This window comes from Haplochromis burtoni, unplaced genomic scaffold, assembly GCF_018398535.1.
Source record: "Haplochromis burtoni strain Fernald_Lab_line unplaced genomic scaffold, NCSU_Asbu1 Contig_259, whole genome shotgun sequence".
Classification (NCBI taxonomy): Eukaryota; Metazoa; Chordata; class Actinopteri; order Cichliformes; family Cichlidae; genus Haplochromis; species Haplochromis burtoni.
This window is the reverse complement of record NW_024582620.1, coordinates 312,125-326,934: the sequence shown is the minus strand read 5'-3', so window position 1 is coordinate 326,934 and position 14,810 is coordinate 312,125. Positions and strand designations below refer to the sequence as shown.

Here is a 14,810-nt window from a genome sequence, read left to right as displayed (position 1 = left end):
GCATGCTGTGTGTGAGAAGTCTCAAGTTTTCTATCAGCTCAGTGAGAATATGCAGCAATGTATTGTGTCTTTCACACGCTCTCTTTACAGTAGACAAAACAGATTAACACACACAGACCAATTATGGTCAAAGAATGTATTTTTTGCCAGTGGGAAGAAGAAGTTAAACCGAAAAGTTAAAATCTAAAAATCACACAGATGTTCTTGCCTTGTTATGTATGACAGTTATTTTCTGAGAGTTTAAAATGCAGTCTGAAAGCCTGGCATGCCTAACATGCTCTGAATAGGTAAGTTCCCAAGGACGGTGATATGAGAAGCAGTAATGTCCTCCAGAGTCTAGATATCCAGCCTATTAATATTGCTACAAAGCATTTCTGCTGAACAAGTTATTCAAGTAGAACAAACTGTTGCACTGAGAGATAACACAAGAGTAACAGAGTGAGGGTCGAGGCACAAGAAGGAAGGCAAGGATGCATCAACTTTCATCAGCTCTTCCATCAGAGTTTTTGGCATATTGTCCTTGCAGATTGCAGTTTATACTTTAGTTTTTCAATTTTGAAACTGAAACCATGTAACACCACTTATAAAGACACATGGAGTGACAGGCTCCCTGGACTACATTCAAAAAACTTTCTGCACACCAAAAAGTTAGTTGTTGGATTGTTCTGACCTTCTTTCGACAGCATGTCAAACATAGTCGTGAGTGATAGCTTGGCTAAGCTAGGAGCAGCAGTAACGCTCCTGAGAGATGGTTGAGATGGGCTGGGAACTGCCATAGGCTTTGTGGTAAGTTTCAGCTTTGATTTGTTGCCGAGATTCCCCACATGACATTTGCAAGGTCAGCCTCAGAAATGGAACCATAATGACCACAAAAGAATGAATCCCTTGTGTCACTTCTCTTCCCGTGCCTCGCTCTCTTCATAGTCTCAGATATTCCTGCCTTTCCCCCAGTTCCTCTTCAGTTATATTCTTTCTTTCTTTTTCTACATGACTCATTTGTCTTCCTATAAAGCTCTGCGACCTAAGTCCCTTTCCTCCCTGCCCTCATCCTGTCATCTTATCCTCTGCTTCTCCCAGAGAAAAATAATTCACATAGTACTGGAGCTGCTGGTACTCATATTATTTGGTGGTGGTGGAGACAGGCCCTGGTTGGCTTTCAGACCTACATCAGGCCCAAATGACGCAGGCTCGGGTTCAGGATGAGGCAAGCAACGGGGTGGGACTGTGAGAAACACTAAGTGGTTTTAACCATTTGCCACAGCTTTGAAATATTACAGAATAAATTGAAGCTGTGTTAACATTTTTAAAGATTCTGCTTCAGATCTTCTTGCAACATGCTAATATAGGCGTAATATTCTTGAAAGGTCAACAAGCATCGTGTTTAAAGAGCTTCAGTTTGAGGCTGGTACGCTTCACAACTGAAACCAGGTCGATGTCAGTAATGGGTTTCTCTTTTTAAGTTAAGATTTTGAGGAAAGAAATAACATCAATTTGACTTTTTTGTTAATAAATCCAACTACAGGGAGTCAAAATAAGTGTTAAGTTTTATAGCACTGCTCATTTCTAAAGACAAGTCTTGCACCTTCATATTCATATTTTTACTCACCCACAGTAACAAGACAGATCTTTCAAAATTGCTTTTACAGCTTGAACTAAGCTATATTTGAATGAGTTCTTCTGATTGCACATGACAAACAGCATACTACTCTGACTTTGAGGCCACTGCGGCTATAGTGTCCACAAAGCATGACTGTGTACACACAGTAAAGCACCTGAGGTGTATTCCATCTACAGAGGAAGAGAAACTGAAATCATCAGACTCCTGTCTCACATGTATGCAGCATGGGTTTTAACAAACTTCCCTCAACTTTCCTTGGAAAGATTGCCAAAGGCCTTTGTAGAATACTGTAGAAACCCCCCCCCACAAATTCCCATGAGGCCTTTCTATATAAAATCACAGCTGACGTTGCACATAATGCACATTTGCATTCTTTTATCTGGACAGATGACAGTGTATTGGTGTGTTTGTGCTCATCCGTGATTAGGAATGAGTTGAAGCTTGTGTATAATTTGTTTGTGTGGCATGTAGCAGTAGTAGTCTGCCACAGCCAGCCGTTTCTATTGTGTTGGAATGGGGAGTCAGCACATATAATACGAGTCAGATGGTGCAGAGAAAGTACGAGAGAGAGAGAGACTAGATTTCCCCTTTGGCAGAAGTCAGTGTATCATGTACCCTGTGTTGAGTAATCCAGTGCTAACACCTTTAGATATTCAAGCTGTCAGGTCCCCCTGATTACAAATTGCACTGAGGTGACTGCTACTGTCTGGGCGGGGGACTCGTCTCAGTCATAAATCATGCAGTATAATAAGAACAAATCTTGCTAACCTGTTTGGGCAGAGACTCAGTGCAATACAGTACTTACTGAAACACACTGTGACTCTGGCACAGATTTTTATCAATGAGGCAGCATATTTAGAATCAGTCATGATCACATGTCAAAGTTATTTAGTCTTTGATGAACTCCACCCATTGGCGCTGACCGCTACATGGTTTTCACACATTCACTGCACCCTTCAACATTTCTAGACATTAGTTGATGGAAAAGCAAATGTCAGATGCAGTCAGATCAGACACTGAACACCCTATAACCTTAACCCTTCACCCTGTAATCTTTAATTGTGTTGATATGTGAGACACAAGTAATTGTCCAGTGAATTCACAGAGAGCAATGTTTCTTGTTTGTCTTGCACGCTCCATGCAGGCAGAACCATCACTTAAACCAAACAAAGTGTTTCCTGTAGTGCGAAGCCCTTTGAAGTGGATTATCTTCAGTTAGGTGCTATATGAGAGAAAGGACATCTTGAGACAATGCCCCTATCTTATTCTTCCAACAGTTTACCTCCAAAGATGGCTTGTGGTAGTTGTGTGTCACTTTCAAAGGCCTCTGTTGCCTCTTGTCTATACTTATATGAAAGACCAGAAACAAGATTGTAAGTATGAAGCCTGCCATATTTTTCATATGTGTTTACATCATTTCAAAAATATGAAATATACTGAATATATTATACCCAGGCATTTTGGTGTATCTGAAGGCTTTAAAACAAAAGTATATATCCAAAAATGTATGTGTGGTTTCCCTTGGTGTTCTTTCAACATTCCTCCTTTGCCTTCCTTGATTCTGTCAGCAGTAAAAGTATCGTTATCTCTTGCTGGCATGTATCACTCAAAAGAAGAGGCTGTAGTGTAAGATGATGGGATTTTTTTTCAACATGTTTCAGCATTTTTTTTCTTTCAACATCTCCACAATAACCATATGACTGTCCCCGCCACTAACACATGACCCTACGCTGTGTCACTGCATCATTCCATGTTTGGCACTGATCACCACCTGCACTCATGTATATATCTTTCTACGTGGCACTTTTAATTCTTATTCCTACTTTTATTTTTTCATGTCTATTTAAGTGCTATTTATGACACTATGTTTGCACTGAAGCACCGCAGCAATTTCCTAATGTTGTAAACCTGCTCAACATTTGGCAATAAACCCCTTTCTGATTCTGATTCCAGTGAGAACGCAGCACTTGCCGGAAGCACATGGGAATGTCATTTTAGGGACGGTAGCCCATGTTTTCCCTTTTGGGAGAGAAGGGAGAGTTTAAGATGATGCAGCTTTTTTTCCTCTGGCTTCATAAATAAATCACAAACCTGCTCTGATCATCTTTCCTCTTTTCCATTTCTCTTTTTCATCCTCAGCCATCCCCCCTTATTTCCTCTGGCTTGGCAGAAAGCTTGCTTCATATTCAGAAGCCAAAATAAAGGTTAACTTTTGGGCAGCTAACTGTATTCAGATCAATTAGATGCACAGTAGCTACCTCGGCTTTCAACCAAAAAAACTAAAAACAAACCAGGCAAAACTAATTAAGCTGGGAGCTTTACCCAGGAGATCTTTTCTGAAAGACAGAAAAGGCCACTCTGTGTTCTTACTTTGACTGGTCGCTACTGTTATCCATTTTAGTTGGAACACAGCAATTAAAGCAGTGAAAGAACAGGACATTATGTCGTTATGCAAGAAATGATTGTATCTCCTTGCCTGCTCATCTGACAACCAGGTTTTGGTTTTTTTTGTAACATTACATATTCAAACTGTCGGAGATGGTTGGGTTGGACTAACTGGGTCTGCTGAGTGTTTATTCAAAGAGGAAATGCCAAATGTGTTCATGATTGGCCATAGTTTCATCAGTAGCTGTGCCTCATAATTTAGTACAATTATGAATTTTGTCTCACAACTCGTGAAATTGTATTATTTTAATGTGCTGGAAACAACCATGTTATAATGTTTGCTTATGTATTTCAATTAAGATGTTTCCCGATTAGTTGTGTTTTTTTCACTTCCTCTTTTTGCATGATAAAATCTAAAACTATAAAGGATGTATTTAGCAAGTGCTGCTAAGCACGTCCGCTGTATGGGTTATAACAGGGGTAGGCAACTCCAGGCCTCGAGTGCCGGTGTCCTGCAGGTTTTAGATGTGTCCATGATCCATCACAGCTGATTTAAAGGGCTAAATGACTCCTCAGCATTTCTGAAGTTCTCCAGAGGCCTGGTAATGAACTAATCATTTGATTCAGGTGTGTTAACCCAGGGTGCGATCTAAAACCTGCAGGACACCGGCACTCGAGGCCTGGAGTTGCCTACCCCTGGGTTATAATGAAGGTTGCTGACTCTGCTACCATAATTTTTTATCCTTATCTACCAGTATACCTCTGTCTCACTTACTGTTCCTTCATACATCAGACAAATCAGCCTCAACATCATGCATCTACTAGCTTTGCAACCCTTATTCCTTTACAGACATACAACATATGTCTTTTCTGCGGTGTTAAAATAATCACATGTTAGTAATGTTAAAGGCAAGTATTTGGAATAACACAAAATTCATAACTTTGTTTTGGTTTTACTCAACATGTGTCTAATACAGTTTTGATTGGTTTTGTTTGCATTAGCCTCATGTCACTATGTGCTCTGTTTACTTTCCTGAATGTGCTGAGAGCAAGGCTCAGATTCCCTTGTGTGTTTGGTTGCCCTCAGTGGTGTGGATTACATGTTATAAGGATTACGACGGCTGCAGTGAGCAAATACCAGTCGTGTAGGGATTTCTGCAACAGCAGTCCTGATGGATATTTCAGAAGTTATGGACGTTGATTTAAATGCTTCATATCATATCTAAATATCTGTTCCTTTTTGCTTTTGTGCCTGTAGGTGTTTTGTCCCTCCCAGCCCATTTCAGTCCCTACACAGAGAACCAACAGTCGTCTGTGGACAGCAGGGAGGATGCTTATGCCCAGCTGGAGCTGAGGACACTGGAACAGTCACTGCTGGCTACCTGTGTAGGCAGCATCTCTGAACTCAGTGAGTATACATATTGTAAATAGTGTTTGTGGTCCTGATTAGAAGCATTTTTCACATTATGTTTTAATTGATTAAATTCCTCTGAGCTGTGAAGCTACACAGTATCCTTGCCAGAAAAGACAAGTACCAGTTCCCAGAAATAATAAAATGTCCTGACTTTAAAAAAATGTTGGTGCTTGACCACAAATGCTTTTTTCTTGCTCTTCTCTTAAAGACACATAACCTTTTATTTTTTTTAATTCAACAGAAAATAATAGTTCAGAAAGCAAAGTAGGCAGCAAAGATAACATATAATTATCACTTTCTGTCCCGAGTCTCATTGTGTGCCTGAATCTGCAAGTCATCTAATGCCGGCTCTTCTAAAAATAAACAGCGGATCAGTTTATCTACACATGGAGCTCTGGAGAATAAAGTCACAGTGCCTCAGATTGTACATTTGTCATCTGTAATTTGTTTGCAAAGCAGTACACAGTCTTTTTTTCAGTGAAGTTGGTCCACAATGCAACACTTGGACTGTGTCAGCATGCCTCAGACTTTATTGACTTTATTAGAGCCTGCTGTCAGTCTGAATACAATTGCATCCGTCTTTTCTTCTGATGTTTTCCTTTGGATTGATGTAGTAATACAAAGTATAAAGCTGCTGAAAAGCCTGGTACTTATTTGTCCATTAGGTATTAGACCTTGAATGATTGGACGGATTCTTTGTTTAAACATAGACAGCTCTAGACATTCATACGCATCGTGGATGGTAAACACAGAGTCATGCAGGCACACAGCTTTACTGTACTCTACAGTACGTGTGGTCTGTTCAAACTGCAGGCTGCGAGGGAGTTGGCAGCAATGAGGGGTAGGAATAACAAGTAAGATAAAAACAGGAATAGAGTTAGTTTGAGAGATGGAAGTTTGTAAGGCAGAGGATTCAATTTAAGGAGCGAGTGGGTTTAGAGGTGTGGAGAGTCAGGAGGAAATGATGGAGAGGTAGAGAGGTGAAGATGGAGAGTTTTGGGGCATGCACAGAGGAAACGTGGATATTAGAGTTGGACGGAGCAGGGATACATTTCCTTCTCTAAATGAGCTAACACTTTGCTGTTTGTTCCTAAAGCACAAGGCCACGGTTCATACACCGCTGAAGTTAGTGAGGCATTAAGAAAGTATACGCATGCACTCAGACAAAGACACACTCTTTCTCTCAGTAGTCTCTTTGTGCAACATCTCTCTGGTGGGGTGAATTTGTGCTGTTCTGGGCAGGGTTGATATCCAGACCAATTCACACCTAGAAACACACACAGGCTTGTGTCTGCTAATTCACATACACGCCGCAAAAACACGGTGGGTTTGGCACTCTGATCCTAGCCCAAGACACCAGGCAGACACAGGAGCATCTGTATCAAGCTGCCCGGCTTTACTTGATCACTCAACTGGACTAGGCCAGACACACAAACATGGTGGATAACTGATAGTAGGCTACAGCACATTTCAACAATATGGCCAAAATTGTAGGGGAAGCAGCATAATAAACACACTGGCTATGGGAAAATGCAGCTTTCACAAAGACTCCAATATATCTGTAATCTAAGAGTGAAGTTATTCATAGGCATCTGACCCCCGGAGCTCAGTTTTGCTTCAAGGCACAATATATTCTGGAAAGGAGAGGCTCTCCATCATGGCCAGTGATTCCTACGAGACCTCCTGGAGCAACTGCTGGTGGTGGTTATCACAAAGGGGGCCCTTCAGCTTTAAGTGGGGTCTGTTTTGGGAGGGTTACCCAGCCTAATCCCCTAGAAGTACCCCAAACCTCTTAATGCTGACACACAAACACACTCGCACTGTTGAATTCTTCACCCTTAGCTGATGTGCTGTCTTTTTACTCGGGGGTAATTATGCTAAATGAGTGTTACAAGATCCCAAGTTCATCCTGGGCTCCCTCGTTCACACCGCCTCTCCCTGCCCCATCTCCATTTCCCTGTCCCTGTGACGACTGTCCACTTTACACTTTCTTTAATGCCTAAGATCTCTTTTCCTGTCGGTCTGGCTCTCTCTCTCTCTTTTTTTTTTTTTTTTTAAGAATTTTTGCATACCACACTGAACATATTTTAAGCAAAATGTACTTTTATTCAGTTGCGCATAGTTCACTGCTTGAGTATAAACTGATGAATCATCTGATGAGCACCATTATACAAACAGCTTTCATTTAAGTGTTCGCTGTCAAATCGCTATATTCTACTTTCTGAAAAGACTTAATGTTAGCATTGCTATTATCACGTGACTGACGCATAACTTTCACGGTAGAGGGTTTTTAACTACTCTGCTACTACATGAACAGTTCAGTAGAGCCTTGATCATGGGTGAATGGCTATTTAGACTGGTCGTCTGGCTTTGCTAATGACAAATACCACTAGAGACATGGTTGGAGGGGGGAATCCAGTTTGACTGAGAGCCCATGGGGCTTTTAATGTAAACAGTTTTTAATATGCCACTCATTTATGTCCATAAACTGATTTTTCATACTGCACTACAGAATCAGGAAAATCATTTTTAACCTTCAGTTTTTTAAATTGCATATGACTTGTTAACTATTAATGTTTCTGTGGTTCCAGGTGACTTGGTGTCCCGTGCAATGCACCACATGCAGCGCCTGAGCTCAGTACGTCCAGGGCTGAGCCCTGCCCGCCACGCCCGTCCTCAACAGCCTGTGTCCTGGTCGCCTGACGCCCTCCACACCCTTTACTACTTCCTGCGTTGCCCACAAATGGAGTCCATGGAGAATCCCAATCTGGATCCCCCACGCATGGCACTTAGCAAAGAGAGGTGGGAATTATGCATGACTGGACACAAGCAGTTTAGATGCTCCCTCTCTGAGTGCAAAATAGGCGGTGAAATTACAGATCTAATCTTAATCATTGACCCTGTTCCATTCTGTTTTCGACCCCCCCCTTTCACAGAAAATAAGTGGTACTCCTGATTTGCCCTTTTATACATTTGATGCTTATCTCCCTAAATACATTTGTAATTTCAAATGATTTGGTTTGATTCATGAAGCTGACCAAAATACAGTCAATGCCAGAAGTGTAGCCACTGCAAATAAACAAACCCAAATTGAAACCTTCAAAAATGAACAAATGGGTTCTCAATGAAGTGAAAAGCTTTTTGCAGGCAACACTTCACTTTCATCCTTTTCCTAATCCCATTAGCCTTTGTTCATTTAAGTGTTAACTTTCTGTTGTTGAATTACAAGCAAGAAAAGGCTTCTAGGTGTCAGCAGTAGTGCGATAGAAGGGTGACTTGCACCTTTAGAGTGTAAATTAGGCTGAAGACTGGTGTTTAAAAGAATTTTAAGAGGTGGAAATAGTCTGTAATTTTGTTAGGGTCTGCTCAATCTTCCTTAGTTGCATTGAGAAAGTCTGGCAGTTTTTGTGTTCCCTTTATTTCCTGTTGTTTCTTGGAATGAAAATGTTTGCTCAGTCTGAACACAGTGCAGCACATTCCACTCGTTTTTTATTTAAAAGTTGTGGCTTTATCTACAAACCTTCCATACCAACCCCTTCCGTATGTTTGGAGGTGTCTCTGGGAAATTACAGCGTTTCTTGCTTTTTTTGCTTTCTACAGAAGTAACTGTTGAGTAACACTCAGCTGAGTCACGTCTCTATTCTCCAAAAATGTGATAAAACGTTCGAAAACATTGCATTACATCACTGTTGTTCACAGTGGTTTGCAGTTCTGATACTGTGATATTCAGCACTTCAGATAAATGTGATGGATTATGTGCCTTCGGTTAAGGTAACATGACAAAAGTAGTTGTGCCTGCCAACACACATGAGGTCTGCTCTCAGAAAGAAATCTTCAATTATGTTTTTGTGCCAGAAATGTAAAAACTGGCAGCAATAGGTGTTCGTGGCTAATTACATTTTTTATACTGATTTATACAGGCATGTCTAAAGGTAACATAAGCATATATAAACGTGCTGGCGCTCCCACTAAGGTGTGAGTGTTCAGTTTGCAGCAGTAAATCAGTTAGTGTTGTTGACGAGATTTTGCCCTTTAATGCTGATAATGAAAATCACATGTTAGGATTATGATGAAGGCATAGCATCTGTCAGGTGATCATAGTTACATGAATGTTTTCACAGTGAAATCACCAAAAATATCCACCTTGTCTTCCCTTTATTACACGTTTGTATGGAAATAAACCCAGCTGCCTCCTGTGCATTTAATAAAAAGCAGACAAAGTGCATGTGAGACAAAGTCCCCGTTAGCTTCAAAGTGAACACAACAGCAAATATACACCCTTTTCTTTCACCTGGCTGTTGTTATAAATCCTCAGATGTTTTTAATGCTGGATGTATATCAGCCTAGTTTATGTGTCCAGGATAAAACAGTTTGGCATCCCATCATACTTTATGCTTTTTTTTCTTTCTTGACAGCTGCTGCACACAGGTTTGCCTTTCTGCATGTTCATATTCCTATCTCTTTGTGACTGCGTGTCTGTGAATGTTAGAGAACACACTCAGGTGGTGTGAAAACCTGGTAGTGATTACAATACGAGTGCCTGGTAATGATACAGGCTTCTCTCCTCCAGTGGGCCTCTCCCTCTATCTGGCTCAGCCTCTATTAAGAGCTGTGTAAAACCTTTGGTGGAAACCCAAAACCACCAGATCTGTGTGGGCCACATCGTCAGACATTAGAGGGAGCCTGGTGAGAGCCTTATTGCCGAATCCTTGAGAGTACAAGAGAAACCCTCTTTGTTTTGATCCTCTTAAAGCTGGTGCTTAGTTGTGAGTAATAATCTTGTTTTGGAGTAAGAGGGCGCTTAAAGCGTGGGAGGGCAGATATTATTGTCTTATTTTCACACTCCACTATTTAAACATACAGAAAAAAGTTGATCAAAAACAATTAACTTTTTTTGTTTTTTACTATTATTGCAACTTCACTAAAAAGCAGCACTTCCAACATTCTTCTAAACAGACCCCCTACTCCTCTGCTTCCTCAAGGAAAAGAGATGATTTTAATAATGGAGCTTACTTCTAACTGCATTTACATCAGCTATGGTTATGTCTCCATTCATATCTGAGCCTTTATGATTGCAATCTGAAACAAGATCAGTGGTTAACCTTGACCCTTTGGCAAATTGTGATGAGGTCCGCTTTAAAAGCTGATTTAAGTTCCTTTCGGGTTATAGGTTTTATAAGACACATGGGGCCAGTGTAGCGTGTGTGATTTTTGCCTCCTAGGTAGAAAAGCCTTTGCTTTTCATTTTGGACAGGTCAGCGTTCGAACACACCTGACCATGATTTGAGCTCACTGTCTTTATGACCTACCAGATGGTGGTAAGCAACGCACCATGAATCAAAGCTAACGTTTACATGCTCACGTGTTGGAGAGTTTGTGTATGTCGGTGTTTCTATATCCTGCTGTTCTCTGTATGAAGCCTTAGTATGAGAGGTCAGTAAGCTAGCCAGAGGCACTATCTGGTTTCGGTCTTAACAGGCTCTGTGGCTTTTGATGTTGCAGAGACTCTGATGAAGCTAAAATTTGCGTTTCAGGCTGAGGGGCATAACACGGACACATACGAGGGTCAAAAGGAAGGCATATGTTAAAAAAAAAAAAAAAAAAAAAAAGGATATTGGTCCTATAGGAGAGATAGGATGGGACATTATAAGTGTGCATCTGTCAGCAGTACATGTCTGGCTAATTGGTATAAGAATGCAGCTAAATATCTTGTCAAACACTATTGTCCATTATTAATAGAAAAACTCTACCCTTATTGTTGGCTGATTGACAAAAGGAAGGACAGAGGGGGAAAATCTGGATAATAACTGTAGCAAAGTTGGCTCTAGTTAGTGTCTGATTGCAGGCGTGCAGTCAAGTAGTAGGGTGGATACCTATGACATTCAGGAAGCCACACACAAATGAACAGACACACTCACACAGCCCAATTTGTGTTGAGTGGAGGCCATTAAGGGAGAAATAAACATTGATTCCCAAGCCCATTGAGCCCATCCTCAGAAAAGTCACATTCTTATCACTCTGCACCCTCTGAACTACCCACAGACTACCGCCCAACCCCCGTCTTCATTTCGACATACCCCACCTGCTATCTCCCAAACACTTAAAACCTTCATTATATGCACCTACCAGTCACACTTAATCATCCCTCCTCCCCTTGATCCCCTTGTCTGCTTGTTAACTGTCACGCCTGGGTGACAGCAGAAGCTCCTCCCTTTGACTGACTAGCTACTGATAAAGTACTGAGGCAACATCTGAGAGAATAGCTCGAGAAAAAGACTTGAAGAGCTGACAGCAGAGGAGCTGCAGATGCCCAAAATTCAGTTAAGGCCTCAAATGTCAGCAAAAAAAGTTATTATTAGACTCTGCAGAACAGTGTTAATTATCAAACAAGCATGGCTTTATTATTAACCACTAATTTCATACGTCTAGCTAAGAAAAGCTTTATTATTTATGTAAGTTGGGATGCAGCTGTTTGTTCAATTTAAGTTATATCAGGTTCATGTTTTAAAAGCTCCACATCAATTGTGAGGAGGAGAGCCATTTTGCAATATGCATTATTAACAAACCCGTGATGAATGAGTGCTCTTGTGCAGAAGGTTCTTTGCTATAGGAAGCCTCCTACTGCTTTTTAAAGTAAGCACAGTAAGGAGAGTAAATGGCACAGCAGTGCTACTGACAGTAACTATAATCCCAAAATACATTGCTGTGTTCTTGTATACTGCCCATGCTTTTGCTACCATGGATATTCATTATGTAAGTCTTTCATTTTCCAAGAACAAAGGAATGGCCACTGATAAAAAACAATGTCTCAGCATGAGAAAGGCAGTCTAATAACACAGAGACGTTGTTCAAACAATCATTAATGGCTCTTAAATGAGGCTTCATATGATCAAAAGCAAACAGCAGTCACATTCCTGCTAATTTGTCATTGTTCACAAACACATTCTATTCACATATGGTGGGAGAGAGGCGCAGACGAGAAGGGACTGATAACAGGTACCAAGCTAGACTATAAAAGGACAAATGCAAAGATGGCAATCAAACAATGACTTTCAAAGTGTCGCGTTCACAAACATGACAGGAGACCAAATGTTGTGTCCTCGTGGTTTTTTCTGCCACATATACTTCTTCAGGAATAACAACACTGTTACTTCAGCTTTAGGTCACAATTTTTAATTTCAGGTGATTCTTTCTGTTTTTGTTGAAGATCTTGGTTAAACATAAGTAGCCGCTATCTTGTATTTTTACATGACTGCAAAGATTAAATGGTAAATGGCCTGTATTTGTATAGCGCTTTACTAGTCCCTAAGGACCCATGGGTTTTACGCAACCAGTCATCCGCCCCATTCACACACTGGTGATGGCAAGCTACATTGTAGCCACAGCCACCCTGGGGCGCACTGACAGAGGCGAGGCTGCCGACACTGGCGCCACCGGGCCCTCTGACCACCACCAGTAGGCAACGGGTGAAGTGTCTTGCCCAAGGACACAACGACCAGACTGTCCAAGCCGGGGCTCGAACCGGCAACCTTCCAATTACAAGGCAGAACTCCCAACTCTTGCGATCCAGCATATAGAAACATCTGTTTCTTGAGCCTTAGAGGGATGAGATCAGCGAGAATGCCAGCTGAGATTAGGAAAGATGACTCGTGCTGTGAAATGAATGTGGGTTGGTGATGTTGTAAGTCATCTGGCTGAAGACAGTCTATGAGTTAATTCCCGAAGTGACTGAATTATGAGTGTTTAAGTTTACACTCCCCACTAAAGTCATCTAGTCTTTCACAGAGCCTCATCTTTTACTGGCTCAGTTCAATAAAGATTTGAATTTACTGGTTTACAAGATCACTTTCTGTGTACATACAGGGAAATACTAATGTCTGTTACCTAGCAGTGAGTGGTACTCATTATCATAACCAGTAATAATTGGACCAAAGCAAACAGAAGGTGAATGATTTCTCTTTTTTTGCTCATAGGCCTTTTCTGTTGCTGCCACCTTTAATGGAGTGGATGAGGGTGGCCATAGTTCATGCCGAGCATCGCAGGAGTTTATTAGTAGACAGCGATGATGTCAGACAGACGGCGAGGCTTCTCCTTCCGGGATTGGACTGTGAGCCGAGACAACTGAAGTAAGTGAGAACACTCATTCACCTCACTCGCTCTGCTGGGATGAAAGTGCTTAAAATAAAAATGCAAACCTTACTAATAATTTCAGGAAAAGAAAAACTAAGACTGATGTTTTATTTGAGCTGGACGTCTGTCGTTTAATCATTTGTATTTAACAAATGATTGTATGCGGTAAATTAATCTTTGTTAACTATTGTGTGGCTCATTAACTTTACTTCTTTCTATAGAAAGCATCATTAACATATGTAAGCCACAAGGTGCATAAAACAAGCATCTTAGAAAAGCGACCGAGTAGATCCTAATAAATTAGCCATCAGCTCTCAGAAATTAATTGGTAACTGGTTATTTATTCAGTTTTAATTTTTTTTCAGGCCTGAGTGTTGCTTCAGCTCCTTCAAGCGTCTCGACTCCAAAGCTGCCTCTGATAAGTTCCACCTTGATTTGGGTTTTCGGATGCTCAACTGCGGTCGCACAGATCTTATTGGCCAAGCAATCGATCTACTGGGACCAGATGGGGTGAACAGTATGGATGACCAGGTATTTAAATTTTACTTAATTTATGTTGTGGAGCCGTTAGCTCGAGCAAACCACCTCTCATTTGGGGACACAAAGCAGGCCCCTTATACAATACGATAAATCTCAAGGAAATTGCTGTAAGTCCATGAAATATCCTTAGAAGTGATGGAAACATAGCTTTGTGTTATAACTTGTTCAAAGCTTCATGCATTTGCTTCTACTCTTGTTTTCATTACAGGGTATGACCCCTCTGATGTACGCCTGCGCAGCTGGAGACGAAGCCCTCGTCCAGATGCTGATTGATGCTGGGGCCAACCTTGACGTGGCGGTAAATATGCTTAAGTATTTCCAATGTGGTCAAATCTGTCTTAATTTAAGCACATTTTGTATCCCTTTACATCTATAAACAGGAAAGGTTTCCATTATTAAAGCATGTAAGAGGCTCTTATGAATGTAATGTTTTCTCTGTGTGCGTGTGTTTGTGATCTTGGTGTGTAATACTGATTTAATCTGTGTTGCCAGGTACCACCCTGCTCCCCCAAGCACCCCTCTGTGCATCCTGATAGTCGACACTGGGCAGCCCTCACCTTTGCAGTGTTGCATGGACACATTTCTGTGGTGCAGGTCCGAAACACATACATAAACAAGCAACACGTAGCTTGTTTATGTCACAATGACCCTTACAAGATGTCAAATATTGTTTAATATAACAGAGGTAATGTGCCTTTGCAGCTTCTTTTGGATGCAGAGCTA

The 14,810-nt window shown here is 41.1% G+C and overlaps 1 protein-coding gene across 1 annotated transcript in view; it reads left to right on the top strand.

The window, feature by feature from the left end:
* The window catches only part of abtb2b (ankyrin repeat and BTB (POZ) domain containing 2b), a 43,566-nt gene that overhangs the window by 19,609 nt on the left and 9,147 nt on the right, over window positions 1-14,810 (top strand). The window contains exons 2-7 of the mRNA XM_014340263.2: window positions 5,262-5,411; window positions 8,009-8,219; window positions 13,391-13,543; window positions 13,913-14,078; window positions 14,296-14,385; window positions 14,580-14,681. Of these exons, the coding sequence (XP_014195749.1) occupies window positions 5,262-5,411; window positions 8,009-8,219; window positions 13,391-13,543; window positions 13,913-14,078; window positions 14,296-14,385; window positions 14,580-14,681 (872 nt within the window). The remainder of the gene's footprint in view (window positions 1-5,261; window positions 5,412-8,008; window positions 8,220-13,390; window positions 13,544-13,912; window positions 14,079-14,295; window positions 14,386-14,579; window positions 14,682-14,810) is intronic.